At 36.4% G+C, this 20,543-nt stretch overlaps 1 protein-coding gene across 4 annotated transcripts in view; it reads right to left on the bottom strand.

Annotated features, from left to right (window-relative positions):
- The window catches only part of MATR3 (matrin 3), a 29,537-nt gene extending 9,786 nt beyond the window's left edge, over positions 1-19,751 (bottom strand). Inside the window, exons 1-7 of one of the 4 annotated variants that reach the window (XM_032847538.1) lie at positions 19,610-19,722; positions 13,357-13,432; positions 7,774-8,861; positions 2,804-2,865; positions 1,786-1,827; positions 1,337-1,449; positions 704-756 (exon numbers count right to left, since the gene is read on the bottom strand). In XM_032847538.1, the coding sequence (XP_032703429.1) occupies positions 704-756; positions 1,337-1,449; positions 1,786-1,827; positions 2,804-2,865; positions 7,774-8,685 (1,182 nt within the window). In that variant the 5' untranslated portion in view covers positions 8,686-8,861; positions 13,357-13,432; positions 19,610-19,722. Of the gene's footprint in view, positions 1-703; positions 757-1,336; positions 1,450-1,785; positions 1,828-2,803; positions 2,866-7,773; positions 8,862-13,356; positions 13,433-19,378; positions 19,494-19,609 lie in introns of those variants that run through there. The other 3 variants (XM_032847537.1, XM_032847539.1, XM_032847540.1) reach the window with 3 other exon arrangements.
- Positions 19,752-20,543: the final 792 nt, after the last annotated feature.

Here is a 20,543-nt window from a genome sequence, read left to right as displayed (position 1 = left end):
AGGAAATCAGATTCACTGGGGTATATCTCAAAGTTTCAGAAAGCCTCTGCAGTTTTTTTTTTTGTTTTTAAGATTTTATTTATTCATTTGAGAGAGATTGCGTGAGAGAGAGCATGAGAGGGAAGGTCAGAGGGAGAAGCAGACTCCCCATGGAGCTGGGAGCCTGATGCGGACCTCGATCCCAGGACTCCGGGGCCATGACCTGAGCCGAAGGCAGTCATTTAACCAAGTGAGCCACCCAGGAACCCTCTGCAGTTACAGTTATTTTTAAATAGGATACTGTAGACATAAATGGACAGCAAGATTTCTTTCCCTTTTTTAAAATAAAGTATCTCAATTTTTTTTTTCTTTTTGACAGAGATCACAAGTAGGCAGAGGGGCAAGCAGGCTCCCCACTGAGCAGGGAGCCCGATGCGAGGATCCCAGGACCCTGAGATCATGACCTGAGCCAAAGGCAGAGGCTTAAGCCACTGAGCCACCCAGGTGCTCCTGCAGCAAAATTTCTTACACTCAAGATGAGTTCTCTATACTATGGGTATATGAAAATTAAACTTTGAACTCTAAGTCATATAGAAGCCTGATAGTTTTCAAACAATACAGCAGCCTTTCTATAATAAAGGACTACAACACAGACTCAATTTACAAGAATCTCAAAGTTAAATTACACTTCCCCCCAAAATAAAGTAAGAGTTGTATTACTGACCACTCTGCCTTTCTGCATGTGTCTTGGTCCTTGCAGGTTCCCATTTCCAGCACCTTTATAGACAAAAAGTGATTTTTTAAAGATCTTGTAATAAATATACTTATTATAAAATAATGGGACATCTTAAAAAAAAAAAAATCTGAGAGAGCGAGAAAGAGCAGAGAAGGGCACGGGGTCGGGGGACAGAGGAAGAAGAGAAGCAGACTCTCTGCTAAGCCTAGAGTCTTACAAGGGCTTCCATCTCAGGACCCTGAGATTAGGAACTGAGTAGAAACCAGGAGTAGGGACACTTAACCAACTTAACCACACATGCACCCCCTCCCCTTTTTAAAGCAGGCTCTATATCCAGCTAGGAGCCCAATGCAGGGCCAGAACTCACAACCCTGAGATCAAAACCTGAGCTGAGATCAAGAGTCGGATGCTTAACTGACTGAGCCACCCAGGTACCTCAGGAAAACAGGACATCTTTCAAACACAAATCAGAGGTTACTACAAGTATAATAAGAACCATGTCTTCCTATGAGATATGATGTTATTTTGATTAATTTTTCAACAAGCCTTCTTTTACCTCTAATCACTGCATTTCATTTTTAGTAAAAGCTCTCAGAGAAAGGTAACAAATTTTATAATCACCCAGATTTCCTCTTGGTCCAACCGCTGGTCCCCCAAGATGAAATGAGGGAGGTGGAGGTCCCAGAATTCCTGGTGCTGGGTTTGTAGACTGCTGCAGCATGAATGGATCACCCCTAGTAATGTGAGACGTAAAATGTAATGAATACAAAACGTTTCATCAAAAATAATTAAGATTTATTGTTAAAATACCCCTTTAATGATTATAATTCCAATCTTTGCAGGCATTTATGTGTGAAGTAACTAGGGGAAGAGCTGTAATAACAATAACATAATAATCACTAACATAAAAATTAGAATTCTAAAGATTCTTTCACCCACAGTGACTTATACCAAACTCTCATATTTAATGAAGATACTCAGAAAATATTTGCTTATAAATTTTGAAAGTTTAACCTGAATTCCTTACAATGATCTCCTTTATTAACAAGAGCTTAAAAATTTTAACTTACATTGTGTGTCCTGTATCATTGTCAGGATTCCATTCTGGGTAGCTTTAAAGAGACCAGAAAATTAACTTTAAAATAAAACTGTCCTTTTCATAAAACAGCCTTGTTTGGCCTTTAAAACAGAGTTTATTTATTAGTGAAGTTACAGGAGAGTCTAAGTGTTAGAAATACTATAATTTAAAACATATCATATAGATACTTCAAAAAAAAAAAAAAAAAAAAAAACAACTCCAGAACTTCAAAATAATCCAAATGAACAAGAACAAACGTGTTCTATAATGAAAATTTAGATAATATACATTTAAGTTTAATTTTATACTTATTTGGTAAGTCATAAGGAGGAAAAAGTGCTGCATGGGGAATTGGAAATGTGGGCATATACAGAAATAAGGACCAACCGCAGGTTTTCCTTCTCCAATATTAAATGCCAATAGCAAAAACAGAGTTGTGACACTAGAAAGTAAAGAAAGCCCCAACGGAGCTAGACATATGTGAAAACTGGCAATCTAGTGAACAACGGGTATGTGTGTTTCAGCAGGGAGATTCTTTATGAATTCCATTCCATTCCAGCAGCTTAAAATCAGAACCAAAGGTCACTCAAAAGCAAAAAGTGTATCTTGACAGATTTTGCTCAACAACTTCTAATTCCTAATGACTTTTCTATCTGCTATATTTTTAGAGCATGTATTAATTGTTACTGAAAATGCCTGAGTTTATTCTATGTATCAAAGGCCATCTTTAAGTGTATTAAAAATTCTTGGAATTTGCAGAAAGACAGCCCATGTTTATTTGCCCTACAAATAATATTAAATAAAAAACACCACTTAACACTGAACCTAATATTCTGAAATGAGATTCCAGATCTAAACATTTTGTTTGTAACTGATAAGGCCTGGTCAGTATCAACTACGCAGTGTTGAACAATGTGGATATTACAAGCAAGTGATGAACTCCCCAAAACCAATCAATGGCTGTTTCTGATTCACGGTACGGATGCTTTAAAGGTATTTCAAACTCCTACATTTCAAGAAGAAGCTGGCATCGACGACTGTGACTTGCTCCATTGATATGTTGACTCCACTCCTGCAGCAAAGTAAATTAGTAGAATTAACAAAAATAAAGCTAAAATATTTTTCATTTGAACCATTCAAACTCTAGGAAGTTAATTTGTATTCCGTATAACATATGCTTTTCAAGCATGACAGACTATAGAAAACACCTGATCATTCAATAGTCACAACAAATTAATTTAAAACCATTTCTCTGAATCCTTGTAGCATGATCCTGCCCTCAAATACGCCATGCACATTCTTGGAAAAACTGGATTAACTTGGTTAACATACTAATAGACCTGACAGGGAAAAGAGAGTTAATAAAGATCAAGAATAACAACTGACCTTGAGATCACCTAGACATACTAATCTCTGCTGTGGACCAAACTGGATTATATATATTGTATCATTAGAACTGCTTTTATAAAACTCTATGATAAAATATCCATGCTTCTATCTACTTTTCTAGAAATATTATGTGACTAGTTAATTTTATCCAGCTTTAAAGAGTGTTCCAAGTGTACTACAGCCATGAAAAGCTAAGATTCAACAGGAATGGTTTTTCTAGAAAATGGTCCCCATTTATCAAAACACTAAGCTCCCATTCTACTTCCCATAAGTAAAAAAGCAAATTTCAGGAATGTCTGTTTCCAAATTTTAGGAAGGGAAACATATTCATCAGTATTTGTGCTCCTCTGTGGTTATTTTTAATTTAAGGGATTAACTTCTTTCCTATTTTATGAAAATAAGCTTTCTTTTCTCTAGTTAAAAAAAAAAAAATCCACATATAAATGATCAATGTTTCAGACAACTGAAGAAAGAGGAGTTAGGAAAAGCAGGCTTTGCTGTCAGACTGACTAGGTTCCATTCCCAAGGTGCCACTTAATAGACATGAATCCTTGGTACCTATCAGTACCTATTATTGAAATTTAAATTTACTATGATTCAATACTTTCCTAGGATTTTATGTAAAGTGAATGACTAAAGGTAAACTGCTTATCAGAACATTGCCAGGCACATAAGTGCCCAAAAAAGAAAAAAATTAACTGTCATTACATTGCTTATAAAGCTATCTCGTTTTACAATTCCTGCTTTACAAGTATGGTCTCACAAATTCCCACAAAATGAGGCAACTTCTGTCACATCCACACTACCTAATACATTATATTTGGAATATAAAACACGGTCAGGCAATGTTTTTAAAAGGGAGTCTCACTTAGAGCTAAACTAAAATAAGAAACCAAATTGCAAGAGCTACCATCTTGAAAAGCTTCAGAATGGTGTTTTATAAACCCAATTTAAAAAAATGGATTTATATTACAACAGCTTACATACTTCCTCTCCCCTAAAAGAATTAACATCCTGTGAAAGAACTATGGAAGCTGTACCTCAAATCTAGATTATCTTTTTAAAAATAATGGTTAATAGCTAAGGAACCTAAAGAAATCTCTTCAGCTGGCTCCACAACCAGTTTATTTGGGATATAAAAAGTTTGTACTTGCAAAGCAACAGACCACTGACTTATTGGAGGACACTTTTAAAATGGCTGTAAGAAGAGGTGCCATAGGTCAAGTTCACAAAATTCATAAGAGGGATTAAACAAATACCTTAACTTAGAATTTTCTGAAGTAAAAATATTCAGATTTTATTTAAAACGTCCTTGAGAAGCAGTGTGTTGGGAGAGGAGTAAAAGTTACCCTATTATGCACGTTTCTAATTCATAGGAGATGGAAAGGCATCTAGTTGAACAGAAAACTATTTATATCCAATCCTCTATGTTCTTTAAAGGTTCAAACTTAAGGTAAAAATGTAGCTGGTCTTTCAAAGTACTAGAAGGAAGGCCAAGATCAAAGAATTATTATGTATCTCCCAAACCCACCCACATTCCTAATCTACACTACCCCATCAACATCTTTGGTTTAAAGTGAGGATTAAGAGTCAAAAGGGTTTTTAAAAAACCTATATCCTTGATTCTAAACTGAGGTAGCTTTCACATCAGATTAATAAGGTAAAAGGATTCACATTTTGAATGTAAAAGTTCTGCAGGAAAACTATATTCACCTTAACAGTCTTTGAGATACCTAAATTATATAAAGAAAGGATAATTTGGGAGAAGCACTTCTGGAATGGCAGAATAAAGACTTTAAGGGCTTTTAGAATAATACTAAAAGGAAAACTATGAGCTCAAGTGACAAGACGGTGAAAAGGCTGTAGTGGCACTCTAAGTGAAAAGAATTTGAGGGAAGTCTGAGGTTGTGGAGAAAAGTAATTTGACATTCTAAAATGACCTAGGAAGAAATAAAAGCAACACCATCACTGAAAGTCACTCAAAATATCAAATAATGATGATAAATTAGATCACGTTTTTCACCTAAAAGTTCCTTATTTCATTATAAGATGAAGTTTTGATCATGTAAATTATTTAACACTACCACTAAGTGAAAAGAACAGATTTTCCAAGTTATGCAGCAATACCAGAGAGCAGGATTAAATGTTTAAAAATTTTCATTATCTACTTTCACCACAGGAATTTTCTCTCAAGTCATTGTTTCTGTATCAGCTATTAAATGAGAAAGGACCACAACTGAAGGTAAATAGTTTTTTTTTTCAATAACGCAGATACTCAGAAAACATGAGCTATGTTAAGGAAACTGGAATACATTAAGACAACCGGAGTGCTTAAACTTCTTAAAATTGGCCCAATTTACAAATATAAATTTTGCAAATCAATCAATCAATCAATGGACCTCAAGTAATTCTTAAATGTTCCCAATACTGTGGCATAATACCAAAACCAGCTAGGGCCTAAGCATTTTGACAGGTTTAAAATACCTCTTGCACTAGGACAGGGTATATTACTCTTGAATCCAAAGTTTCATCAGATATTTAAAAACTTTTTTTTCATTAATTTAGATCCATTTAACTATAGTGTTTTATTAATATTATTGTTCAGGAACTAATAGCAAAATTTGGAGAGAAAAGATTAATCACATATAATAACTGAAACTTTTCTCTGATTAAAGCCCTCTTGCGGTTTCCTTTTATGGTCCTTTAGTGTTTTTCTATGTGCAAGCAACAAGGGTAAATACTGCTCAAAGTCAGAATAAGATTTCCAGCAATAGCTCTTGATGTATGAGGACCCCATTAGCAAAGATTTTAAGTCCCTTAGAATCACCTTCATTTGAGACACTGTAACTAGCTATTTTCCTTGGAATTTAGAGACCCTATCTGAGAACACTGATAATATTGCCCATTCTGCAAAAGGCAAGAAGTAACAGAAAAAAACTGAGTCACCAAAGTTTTGTGGACCTTTTCATTAAATCAACTCCCACCAGAGCTAAAACTTTATCCAACATATTTGGAAAAAGACAACACTAAAGACACCTAGCAAATAAAATTCCCTAACTTTTAGGAGTTTGGGGTCACATCTTCAATAAAAATTAATTTAGGAATTTAAATTTAGCATTTGATGTTAGTTTAGTTTATTTGGATTAAAGATTAAAATATTCTTTGTGCTGTACTTAATCTATTATACAATAATTCAAAAGATTTTTGTACAGAAATAAATTTAGCTAAGAATTAACTTCTTAAAAAAAGACATTTTTCAAAGTATTCTGTAAATTCAAATGGAAGAAGTCTGTTCTCTTAATTACCTGAGGCAAAAATACTGAGAGCCAAACACAGAAAAGGGAGTGGCTGGTAATACTTTTAAATAGAATATTAAAAACAAAATCACTCATGATCTATGATTTAGTTTACTCAAAAAATCAAGGCACTAAAAATTGCATTTTAAAGGGAAAAAGATATGAAAAAGAAATGATCCTTCCAGATGTTACTGTAAAGAAAAAATCCTCAATAGTAATCATCAAATCCAATTTCATGGCAGCAACATGTTAAGTAGAATAACTGTACAGCACATCAGGAAACATGGACGGTCAGAGATCATAATCAAGCTATTAGAGTGCTATTTATGTTGACTTTTAAGTCAACTGCACTGTATATTAAAAAAAAATTCAGTGAGAATAAGTAACATTGAAAATGTTGGAAGAGAAAGGACAACGTTATTTATAAGGGCATTTTGAAAAAGCTCCCATTTTGCTAGATGTGATAATTAAAGCAAAGGAGAATTTTATATATATATATATATATATAATTTTTTTTCCTTTTGCTCAAATGACTATACCAGAAGTCTAAGCCTAGTCAGAAAAAGAATATGCTTATGAGGAACATAGAGCGGGTACTGCAGTAGTTGATTTTTCCAAGTCTCTAAAGGGACAGATGCAATATGGGATAATAAAAAGTGAGTTTTGAAGTATGTTTAAGAAAGTTGTGGAAAAGGAGAAAAAAAATGATGAAAAATTTCAGTCATAGTATGAGAGTTTGTGTCAAAGGGAAATTAAAAAAGAAGAATGAACTAATCTAAAATATGAAACATACTGAAACAAACACCAGGGCTCTACATTAACTCTTTCCCTGTAGCCACAGATAAGGAAAAAAAGAGAATTGTTCAAGAATACATCTTTACTACATACAAATCAGCAATCAAGACAGATGGAGAGCTGAAATCTAGCATCCTGAATGGCAGAGCACATTGACTGCAAAAAAAAAAAAAAATACTTAAAACAATTCAACAAAGCAGACAAAAAAACCTGCTTAAATATATGATTAAGAAGAACATATTGATGCCAAAAACCAACAAGATAATCCCAGTGGATGACAGCTTTGTGGCCAGAAGTAATCTAGGCAGATTGTATTAATGTAAAGCCCTGGTTTAATGCTCAAAAACAATTACCTTCCAAATAAAGTGTTCTCAAAAGCATAAAAATTCTCGATCAACTCAGTGTCACCAGACTACAGAATTAGAGTAAAAGATATAGGTAAATACAGAATAGGCACTACAATGTAAAAGAAATTAGAAGTATCTGTTGCATTAACTCACCTTATTAGAATGAACTGGCAAATCACATATAGAGCACAGATGGGGATAACCCTTCGGTAAGAGTCCATGGAAGTCTTCAATATTGCTACTTGGAGGAGCGCCCCTCTTTTTCTCAAAGAGAGATCTCTCTTGTAAGGGGCCAGGACCACGTCCCATTCTCTCATACTCACTGTCAAATTTATGATAGTTATGCGAGGTCTCACCAAAAAAAGAATCATCCCTACACCTTTCTCCATCTCTTAATCTGTCATCTTCATAATCCATTCTGTCATAATAACCAGATTCTTGAGAACGACTTCCATGGTCATAATCAAGCACTGGGTTGAGACTAGGACCACGATCATCAAAACTATCTCTTCTAAAGTGCCTTTTTTCTTCCCAATCATCCCTAGGTACTCTGTATGGTGGTTCCCGTGTAGCAGATCTGCCATCTCTACCATAACTCAATGTAGGGCCTTCTTCAGTTCTCCTCCTTTTAAGCTGTAGAAGGATTTGGGGCAAATTCTCAGGAGTAATCTTGTCCTCTGGATAACGACTCAGTTCATCTAAGTCTCTAGCAGACAGACCAAAGCTGGCCAAAATGTTACTGGCCTGGTCTGCATCTCCACGGTGTTGAGAAGACAAAGGGAGTGGACCTCTACTTCCAATGTTAAATATAGACTGCAAATTATGGGAAGAAGTACTAGCAGAAGACAGTGCACTATGAGCTCCTTGTTGATTCAATGAAGAACTCATTCCAAGATTCATTAAACTAGCAAGGCGTGCAGTACCCTGGTTCATCCTTCCAAGAGATGCTGGCATACTTAAAGACTGGGTAGCAGCAGCAAGAAGGCCTATTCCTGCTGCAGACAGGTCACGCCCATGACCCTGCGAGTCCCTACCGAGAGATGACTGCTGGAATGACTTGGACATTGTAGAACTATCTCTTGTCTAGTTTATAGACTTAAAAAAATTTTTTTAAAAGAAGGCCAAAAAGAAAGCTCAAGCTAGCAAACTAGGTTAACTTTGCTTCAAAAAATGGTAACGCCAAGAAAAAGGATCAATAAGGACTGTAGAATCTTCTTCAAGCTGAGAACCAGCAGACAACTCTGTAGAAAAATAAGCAATTTTAGTCATAAATCCCTTTAAGTAGATGCTGTTTTTTTTTAGAAAAAAAAACTTATGCATCATGTTGATTAAAAAAAAACATATAAGATCTCAAACTTACAAGGAATTTATTACATATCTTAAACAGATTCCAGATGTATGCAGAGCCTGCATATAGATATTTAAAAAGTAGTCTTTCATGCCAAAGTTTATTAAAGGGAATTTCATACTGAATTTAAAAACATTTCAATTGAAGGATTAGATGTCTTGAGTACATCAAAATTTCAATAAAAATATAGATGGGTCTCTTCTTTTGGAAGAATAAAAATACACCCTATAATATGATGTTTAAGTTCCAGGAGAAGACTAAAAACAAACAAAAAATCAAGGTCAGCAAGTCAAAGATGAATCAGTTGTACTCTGCTTTAGAAAATGAGACCTATTATTACTATCAGAAAGAACCAAGTAAAATCACAAGTAAATGAAGCTTAGGAGTCAAGTACCTAGTATAAGATCTAAGACCAAACACAATAGTTGAGACCTTTATGCAGCAAAATCAATTTGAGGTAAAGACAGATGTGAAGAAAAACAAGTGACTTCCTAGTTTAAGGATTTCTGCACAAATTTAAGCCATATGACTAACTGCCTTCTTACTGTCTATCCTGTATTAGGCAGTGCTTATTTCATTTCTAATTTTAAAAAGTAAGGAGAACTAAATATGGTCAATATAGAAATAGGAGAACTCCCAAGAAAAAATCCAGGTACAGGAAGTATAGGTGATTTAAAGAAGTGAAACTCCCCTCTAAGTTAGCATCCATCAAAGCTCAGTTAATACTCTGGGCTACAGAACCTCTAGAGCTCAAAACCGGTAAAAATGAAAATGATATTGTGCTTATACAGATTTCTGTAAACTTTTCACAAGATTAGCCCATTCACTTGGAAATTTTAAATTCTGAACACAATCCCCCAAGATATGTTTCTGGATGAAATTACTTTCATTATCTTCCTTATTGTTTCATCTCAAATTGTTACAGAGGAATTTGCAAAGCATTTACATACGATTCTCATAAAATATCAAATGACATACATAACAAATGTTCTTGATGAAATAATTTTTTATAATCACAACTATATACCAAGGTTAAGTCTAAAGTTGTTTGCTATATAATTCAGTTAAGAAGCATTGCTCGGTTAAGTTTCATACATTTGATCACCCATTCACCTATGCACTGGTGGTTTAATATTATTAAATTTTATTACATTACAAACTGGGCAATATTCAAGTTACAAGTCTATTATGGGACCAATTCCACCAATGATCGAATAAAGCAAGGAAACACTGGACATACAGTGGTAGAGAAGTATAAAAAAAAGTTGCAGGCAAGACTTAGTTAGATTTTACAAAAAGATGTAACAAAGTTAAAAAGACACAGAAATGCTATCAGAGGTGACTGGAATTACAGAAGATGTTTTTGCACACCAAGAGAGATGAAACTGAGAAAAGATACTAAAGAAACTAGTTCTAGATGAGATATACTATATATAAACTACTTACGCTTTAAGAATAATAAAGACAAGAGTTAGGTGGACTTTTCTGGATGACCGTTTCCTTGGTATGTCTCACAGAAAATGCCATACAGAATGGCAGCTGAAATACTGTGCAAACATTAGGAGGACCCTCTAAATTTCCATGTGTATTTTATTTTAAAAGATCAAAACGTTTTAGAGGGTTCTAAAACCAGCATGTCGAAGTAACCATATTACTGTTAATGGCAGTTTTGCCCTTCATGGTACAGACAAAGCTTTGTAATACAGAAAAGCCAGTTGTTTTTCTTCTTTTAAGGATTATTCCTTTCCCTTAGAGAAATTATATAATAGTATTATGACTATGTAAAAAATTTTAATTGATCATACTTTAAGGCAGTGACTGTTGGATTACAGAGATCTTAATTACTTTTCTTTGTAGCACATATGAAAAGGGTGGATCTGTAAAAGGAAAGGTTGAGAAGATAAAAGATAACCTTAAGACAAAACAGAAAATGGATGTCAGAAAAACTCAGAAAAAGAGCAAGACAAACGACAATGTAAATCCCATGACAACTTGTAATCTCGTAAGACTAACCATTATGTTTTTAAGACTCACAGTTTCAATTTAAATGCAGCCCCACACAAGGACACGAGAACATTATTACTGAAAAGTGACGTAAGTCAGACTTTTGACCGGAGCACAAATAATCAAAGTCTTAATTTTTTCATTAAAACAAAGAAATTGAGAGAAATCGGGGGCCTGGGTGGCTCAGTGAAGGTTAAGTGACTGCCCTGAGCTCAGCTCATGATCCCAGGGTCCTGGGATTGAGTCCACATGGGGCTCCTTGCTCATCGACAGGGAGTCTGCTTCTCCCTCTCCCTCTGCCCCTCCCCCTGCTCATTCTTTCTCTCCTTCCCTCTCTCCAATAAAATCTTAAATATTAAAAAAAAAAAAAAAAAAAAAGGAAATTGAGAGAAATCAGACATGCCAGCATTGTTCAAAGAGCACTTACGAAAATAGTTCCTTTAGTATCTTCGGTCAGTGATAAAAAAAAAAAAAAAAGACAAGCCATTTTAAAAGGCTTATTTAAGCAAGACCTACTGCCTATATTAAGGCTAGCACAACACTGAGGTGTTTACTAAATTACTTTTTAAAAGAGTGGCTTACCCCGTATTATAAAATTGCCTTCCCACAGTACCCTATACTACAGGTTAAGAAAGTTCAAAAGTAGTTCCTCTGAAATAACTAATCTAGAATGTAATTAAAAATCCAATTTACCCATTAAAATCTTAATGCCCATCAATGCAAAAAAAAAAACAAAAAACCTTTCACTTAAAAAAAAAAAAAAAAAAAAAGGCAGTACCTTCACCCTAAAAACAAGAGACAATTCTAAATAACTAACCCAAGACAATTCTAAATAACTAACCCGGAGCTTAAACCTAGTTCATGACATAAGTGCAAATGACACTAAAAATGTTAACTTCACGGTCAACATCTAAATAACTGTATGTATGGTTAAGAATTAAGTTTCACTTAGTAACATTCAATTCTTCCCATTCCATCAATAGCTTTATTGGATTTACTTTCTTCAGTTAAAAGAAGTAGAATACTAAAATATTACAGAACACGATACAGGTTAACATATCCATAAAGTTCATGGTAAAGAGAAGTAAATGGTCATTCCACATCTAGACTTCCTATATAAAATAACACTTTATTTGTCCCATTATTCATTCTTCCAGAGGATTATTTAGGAGGATTACCAAAATGAGCGCAAGAGGACTTTAGTTCTCTAAAACATTATAGAAAAAAATTCACCTTTTAAATTCAGAATTTTAAAATGCTACGTCTTAAAGTTATCTACTACTACACTGAACTTTAGTTATGTTCTCAATTATGTGAAATAACTGCATCGTACAAACAACTATTTTTAATACATGTATAATCATAAAAGCTTGTAGAGATGCTTAGAAGTTTATGTTGACATGATTTTAACCCTTTAATCTTACAAAAACTTAAAAGCAAGAGCTAGAAAATTGTAGCTTCTTATAGTATTTTTCTCTTTCTGAAATAAAAACCCAGGAAGGTGTTAAGAATTTTCAGATTTCCCAAATGTTCTATGAAAGCCAAATACCCTTGTGATGTGTTAAATTATTCATGTGAAAATATGCCAAATATGTTTAAGGTAGCAATCAACATACCAATATAGCAAAAAAAAAAATTCCAATCATGTCACCAATAGCACAGAAAGTTCACTATTAGTAATTTCAAAGAAGCATCATTTCAGAAGGTAGATGCTTAATTTTTGTCTTCAGTCACACAAAAGCAAAGATTCCTATGGTCAGAAGCACCTGATTCATTTCCAGCTATAGTAAAGGGTAGGTTAATTATTCCTTAAAGTTTCACACTTTTAATTAATTTTATAATGGTCTCACAATTCACCAACATAGTTTCCAGCTTAAAGTTAGTAAATTTTTATTTTAATGTTAGTTTACGTCACTATCTTTTCTTAATAGATTTTCCAACTTGTATCTCATCTTAAGGGTTTCATTTTTAAAAATGGATTTCCTATCTGAGTAATCTATCTTTTTTTAATCTATCTTTTATATAGCGAGCTTAAACTGTTTTTTTGGGTGGTTTTTTTTTTTTTTTTTTTGGAGAGCTTAAACCACTTTAAAACCTTGTACTTTAATCTGTGGTTCTTCAGTGTCATAATCTCATTTTAGTATGGCATACCTTTGAGTGACAGAAAAGGTTTTTTCATGATAAAATGAACTACTAGTAGTTCATAAACCTCTTAGGAAATAAAGTCCCAGCTCTATTCATTTCAGTTTTGTGTAAAGCAATATGCACTCCATCAAGCAACAGGGGAAACAAAACACTAAAATGTAGTGCTGAGAAAGCTGAAAAACCAGTGTAAGTTTTTAAAAAGTCCTTTAGGATTATCATTCTTAATCCATTTTACAGACCTGGATTCAACTTCTAGCCCACTTCTTGATCCTTAGGCTAATGATATTAGTGTTTGTTGAAAAGTGCCTTCAGCTGCTAAAATAGAAAACATGTTAATCAGAAGGGATTCCTATTCAGGCTCGGAGTAAAAATTTTCTTCTTCCTACACCTACAGCAACTTTCAATTAGACATTAAAAATTTTTGGATTAAAGCAATACAGGATAGAAAGTTAATCCATTTACCAGACATTTGTGACTCCATCTGATTTTGATACTAGCTTGTCTTACTTTCCTCTCTACCTAGATTTAGTGAGCTTTCCTCAAGGTGCTATTTTGCATCCTTAAGACATTTCCACTTCCTTTTCAACTCTCAGTTTCCACAAACATTTGTACAGCTCTTTCATTTGGTATATATGGAGATTTTTACCAAATACCTTGATATGAATGCTAGTTCTACTACAAAATAACTGAGAAAATCACTTAACATTTGTTTTTTCATTTGTAAAATGGGAAAGAAAATATCCATTCCATAAGGCTGTAAACATTTAATAAATCAGTTCACACAGAACACTTAGAATGGTTACTGACACATGGTCAGGACTGTAGTAATCATCTACTTTTACACAGATGACCATAACAACCAATGAGAAAAACCTTAGTTGCAAAAGGACTGACCCAGAGACATATGTTTCACTTGCACTGTACTCCCCATTTCATATGTCAACTTTAGTGTCTCATTCATTTCTATTCGAGGATGGAATTCGTATTTGAATTTTGCTACTGAACCACAAGTAACCTTTAAGATACCAGATTTAAAGGCTGGCAGTAACTTAGATAACACTAAGGAAAAGAAGCAGAGGCGAAGGGATCTGAACAAATTAAACCTCTTCGTTTTCCATTACCAATCTACCTTTAAATTATCTTCTCATCCTTCAAAGTCCTTACCTCCTTGCCATAATCTTACTGCCTTTCAGCTGGCCTCTTTGCATCCATGTTTACAGCTACCAATACAAACCTCCTAAAACATCACTATTTTATATACACCCCTGCTAAAAAACACATTACTCCCTAACTACTTACCACATGAAAAGCACATCATGGTTCTAATGCCTTTCACGTTCTAGTTGCATCTTACATCTCGAAATCTATTTTCCACCATAAGCCAACACCTTATGCAAAAGACTTTAGAAGCAGTTATAGATCTGCTCAGTACTTACATAAATATATTTGCTGGACTATCTCCCCTTCTTCATTTTATACTAGTAATTCTCTTAAGGCCCAGCACTGCACCCCACTTTATATACAAACCAAATGTTTGTATACCCAAGTTTAGAAAGGGAATGTTAACAACATCTTAGATACCTTCTACCTACCAATTTCCAATGCCATCATCTTCCCTTTCTGCAGTCCCGTATTTTTAAGTTTTATCACTTAATAGATACATCCTAAAGAATGTGTTTATTTTGCATTTATGACTTTTATGCACAAAATAACTTCTAATATGTACAGACTGTTTTTATCTACTTGTAAAAAACTGACTTATACATGAATTAAACCTTCATGTCACTGCAATACACACAACCACATGGCACATACACTATTTATTCTGCATATGATGAACATTCAGGCTGTTTCCAGTTTCCGGCCATTACCAAGAATGTTGGTATGAATATTTCTTTAACCCACTCAGCCACCCAGGCGCCCCGGTATGAATATTTCTTGGTGTCTCCTGAAGCTTCAGCTTTAACCTCCCTCCTCTGTGGTGCTTTTCCAGAACTATATAGCCCATACAAGGATACTCAGTTAAGCATTGTATCCTGCTGTTCCACATTTTCTTACATAAAGAATTTTAAAATACACATGCTTGTAATTCCTTGATACTACTTTTCCTTTCTCAAACAATTTTAAATATTCACATATGGAATAGGTTCTTATAAAAGTTACCGTACCAAAGGTAGATATTTAATATCCTAGTAATTTCTACAAAGGGGAAAAAACATACAAATCATCTTGAAAGATCAGAAAGTTATCTTCATTAGCAACCAATGATACTGCAAATCAAAGATCCTATTTAAACTCTAGTATCAACTGAGTACTTTCCATACTAGCTGCATTTACTGCTGCTCAGAAAGACATCTACCATAGGTATCACGCTTTGCTCTCATTCAGCAGCAGTAGCTGGGATGAGTTACCTCACCCTCCCTTCATTGACCTTTTTTATTTTCCTACTAACTTGTTTGTATTTTAAGATAGGCACCAACATCCACAAGCTACTGGGACTGCCAATCAAAGAGAAATGTCAGATCTGCTATTTTAAAAACTTCTCAGAAAAAAGCAAACTCTTTTTATCAACTAACCTTTAACTTTGGAAAAGCTTTTTAAACTAAACCAAAAAATTTTATTAAATTTTAAAAAATTTAACCTTAAAAATTTCATTGCTACTTCATGCAAATCATGTTTAATTGCAAAGTCTTGAGCCTTATAAATGCAGAGAACATTAAAGTTTGAAACACAGCTGGAAATTATATGGAAGTGCATCATATCAAAGAACTCCCTCTACTCAGACCTGCCACATTAATTGTATTTGTCAGGCAAGATAACATAGCACTTTATCACGTATCTCCTAACGTACTACAAGTTTGTACTTAACCTTATGATAGACACAGGCTGCAATAACTCAAAAGCTAAACTAGCAAACTTTAAAAACCACTTACAGGGGCGCCTGGGTGGCTCAGTGGGTTAAAGCCTCTGCCTTCGGCTCAGGTCATGAACCCAGGGTCCTGGGATAGAGCTCCCCATCAGGCTCCCTGCTCAGCAGTGAGCCTGCTTCCCGCCGCGCCCCCCCCCCCCGCCCCGCCTACTTGTGATCTCTGTCAAACAAATAAATAAAATCTTAAAAAACAAAAACAAAACAAAAACAAAAAGAAAAAACAAAAACCACTTACTAACATCTTTTAATGGCTACATATATATAATTCTCTCAAACCATTCCCTTTCCTCTCTGCTCCAGTTTTAACTATCCAGTAAAATTTTGTATACGTAAACTTTTTTTTTAAATCAATAATTTCAGAGCTCTCAATCCCAATGATCCAATGAGAAGGCCCAATACAGAGCTATATGAATTACAGAGTTTCATGTCCTTGGACACTGTTATCCTTGGAATAAACACACATAATTGTGAAACTACAATGTCTACGACCCTTCCACCCCACCCTCAAAGAACTCAGTATTCCAACCCAAAGTCAAGTCCACTCAGAACCTGTTGCCACCAAGTGTGGGGCAGTTTTAATGCAACTCTAAGTAAGAAAATATATTTTAAAAACAAAGTATGTATTTTTAAAAAAGTACCTTTAACTAAAAAATGTGCTATGAATAACACTAATAAACCATTACCACATTCTTTGATTTTGATCATTGTTAAAATAGTTTAAAAGCTGCACTTCACATTGTAACTTAATTACCATCAGTCCCCATAATGGTAAATTAAATATTCTTACATAAGGATGCCTTCGGATTCCTCCATTTGTCTACATGTAATAACCAGGGTATCTTACATAATAAACACTACTTTCTGTCACTTCTGAATACTCTGCACTTTAGATTTAAAGAAACTAGCTCACTTCTATCCCAATTTCTCTCAAAAAAAAAAAATACACGAGGTCCTAAAGAAACAAAACATGAGATACTGGTTTTCTAAGCAGTCTAGCATGTATAAAAATGTCTCATCACTCTCCCCCTACAAAGATAAATGCAATTTCTTGAGGAAATGTCAGAAAAACACAAGGAAAGAAATATAGTATCACCCATAATGCCAATGCCAACATCCAGAGCTAACAATTTTTGGTACATCTCTATTTTTATGCTTATTCACAAGTTCCTTTAAAAACCAACAAAAAAGGAATTGAATTTGGGATCACCAGAGTTTTATTATCTTTTTCCAAGTAATACTATATTCCATTATTTTCCCATCATTACTCTCCTCTTAAAACATTGCTTTAAAAAGCTACACAGATTTCTATCAGATGGCCACACTATTATTAGCACATCTGTAAGTGTTAAATTTTTCAGATTTTTAGGAAGCTTGGTAACTGAGATTACATTTATGTACACAAATCTTTTGTACACTGTTCCCTTAGGATAAATTCCTTTAAGTATATTCCTTCCATTTTTAAACCTATTTATTATGAGTCTGAATCAAGTACCCAAACGACACACAAATGTTATAGAACACACCCGCAGCACTGCCACTGTTTATATTGCCACCACCTCCTTGGACTTTAATCTTTTCTTCTATGAAACTAGGGATTTGAATTACATTTTCTGAAGTCATGTAAGACAATTTACTTGCTTTCCTCATGCCAGTATGTTTACCTATCATTAACTCATCTGTAATATTATTTAGCATTTACAATACCCTGAGCATTAATGAATATAATAAGTTTAAAGACTCCTTTAACATGCATAGTGATCAAATCAAGAGGGGTTAAATCCTTTCGAATTAGTTCAAAATGTTATGTAAAGTAACTTCACTTAACAATATCTGAGAAGGGAGTTGTGCAAAAACTTCCTTTCCGGGTAAAATGTACGTTAATGTTATAACCATATAAATATTAAGTGCAAGGGGAAAAAATTGTAAACTTAAAGCACTTCACCACAAACATCTTCTGGCTAAAGATCTCTTTTCCCAGTCTTACATAACAAACCAGAACAATCCTCATTTAGTACTTAAATTGTGTTCAATTTCAAGTTTGCAAAAACATTCCGGGTAAGTGCAAAAGGCATACAAAGCGTTTTTGCAACAAAAATCATTGTCCACCTTCCATTTCTAAAACATTACTGCTGAAAAATTATGACGACAGACTGCGCAGACGACTGAGCCACTGAGTTTTCAAAAGGAAATTCTCAACCTTTATGAAAATAGCCTAAAGCAGAATTTTTGCCCGCCGAGTACAACTGTTTAAATTTATCTAGGAGAAAACTGTTTTATCGACTACTCCAAAATCTTAAACCAAGCTCTATTCAACAGAACGCAGCATCAAGACAACAATCTCATGACTAAGAGCTGGGAAATAAACGACTCTTGCTTTATTCCAGCGCGCTTGAAAGACTAGAAATTTCGGAATCGCCATAAGCATTCTAGAAATATGACTGGAAAACTGTAACTGATCCAATAGGAATATTCCACAGTATAAGGCCACAGAGCAGGAAAAACATCTAGGAGAATTCTTCCACGGCAAACGAGAAAAGTCCCTGTAAAACACCGAACATGGCACAAGGCTAGCAATGAAAAGAACAACGATGCACCGGCTACACCACGGTACTCCAAAGCCTTTGTCTGGAAACCGGAAGGTCCCACAACACACGATCCTCTTTAGAGGAACGCAGACTGATAATATCTCAATAAAGAGAAAAGGAAGAGGAGGGGACTCTCTAAGCAAGTCTCTTGGCTCGCAGCCTACTGCAGAAGGCTTTCTCCACGACGCAATAAGAAAAACAAGCGTTAACGTTTCATTTTTCGGCCATTTTTACGCGATGGGGGTGGGGAGGAATTGTTTCTGAGGTCCAGCTAAAATCCCGCGCGGATGTGTGTGGGCGGGGGACAGGAGTCTTAGGGGGCGCTATGAAGCTACCGGCCAAAAGCAGAGCGAAGGCCGTGACACCAAGAGAAGAAAGAAACGCTGCTCAAACGGCTAAGCTTTTCAAAGTCTGCGAAATCCTCCATTTTGCGACACGTTTTAAAGGGGCAAAGGGGGGGGGAAGCAAACACCTATCTGGGGCTGGCGCTATTCCAAGACTTCGCTGCTTAACTATTCTCCCCAAACGGCAGGCCCCCTATGGACAGCCAGTCCCTCAGGCCTCGAGCGCTCCTCCCTTCGCCTCAGAGCTGCAGCCCGCGTGTAACGGGCTCGTCGTCCCGCCCCCGCCCACAGCAAGCCCAAGACGCGGGAAGTTCAGCCGATCAGCTGCCCTCGGCGCCCCCCGACTCTCCCGCCGCACCCCCGGCCCTTAGCTGGCCGCGTGTCTCCCTCCGGGACCGCTCACCTCCGCCGCCCGAGGAGGCTGGTTGCGCCGCCACTGCGCTCCTAACATGGCGGCCGCCGATCAGGCGGCTCACATACGCAGCGAGGAGGGAGGCAGAGCGGGCGAGCGGGAGCGAGCAAGAAAGGCGCGCCGCCGGCTCCCCGCGGCCCCTGTCGCCGTCGCTGCCTCCTCCCGGCGGACGCGGAGAGCCCCCGGCCACCCCACCCCGATTCTTACCCGCTTCACGCCTACCTTAAGGAAAGGGAGAGGGAAAAGGAGAGGTACCTCTCTCCCAGCGAGCGGGACGCGGAGGCTCCCACAATCCCCCGCAGCAACGGCGCTGGTAAGAGGTGGCAGCGGCGGCTGCAGCCCTAGAACAAACCCGCTCTCGCGAGAGAGTACACCCACCCCCACCCCCTCGCGGGTCCTGTTTCTGCGCGCGCCAGGCCCCTCCCCCTACTCAGGGCGCGCACACCACCGCGCCTTCGACGGCGGTCGTTGTTCTCTAACCCTGGAGCCCGCCTGTGGCGGGAAATGCATAGGGAGCTACAGTTGATGAGTTCGAGTCCCATCCCCTAAAAAGATTTTCCCGAACCCTTAAACTTCATGGTGCAAAATTTAAATAGGGTATGCTTTAGAAGGGAGTCGCGGGACTCAGTGCTTAGACCTGATTTCTTCTCTGATTATTCTCAGTATTTGCCGAGGAGTGATAGCAAGGGCCAGACGCTGGAACCCATACCATTTTGGCTGGTTTTTAATCTCAGTAATTCCGTGGAGGGTCATGGAGGCAGAAGACAGAGAACCCAGCCCATTCAAATAAAGACCACCGCGCCACTTTGAATTTGAATGAATGGAAAACGCCCGAGACTGATAGAGGTTCCCGAAATGCACATGTGAAAATCCCGAGGCCGACTTTGAGATACTGCCTTAAGTAAATAAGTGAATACAAATACTAATAACACTCAAATATTTAAAATCTTTACTAAAGGGGCACCTGGGTGGCTCAGTGGGTTAAGCCGCTGCCTTCGGCTCAGGTCATGATCTCAGGGTTCTGGGATCGAGTCCCGCATCGGGCTCTCTGCTCAGCAGGGAGCCTGCTTCCCTCTCTCTCTCTCTGCCTGCCTCTGTCTACTGTGATCTGTCAAGTAAATGAATAAAATCTTTAAAAAAAAAATCTTTACTATGC

Source organism: Lontra canadensis, unplaced genomic scaffold (genome assembly GCF_010015895.1).
Source record: "Lontra canadensis isolate GAN:19392208 unplaced genomic scaffold, GSC_riverotter_1.0 scaffold189, whole genome shotgun sequence".
NCBI classification, from domain to species: domain Eukaryota; kingdom Metazoa; phylum Chordata; class Mammalia; order Carnivora; family Mustelidae; genus Lontra; species Lontra canadensis.
The sequence above is the reverse complement of the archived record's forward strand: the minus strand, read 5'-3'. Positions and strand labels throughout refer to the sequence as shown.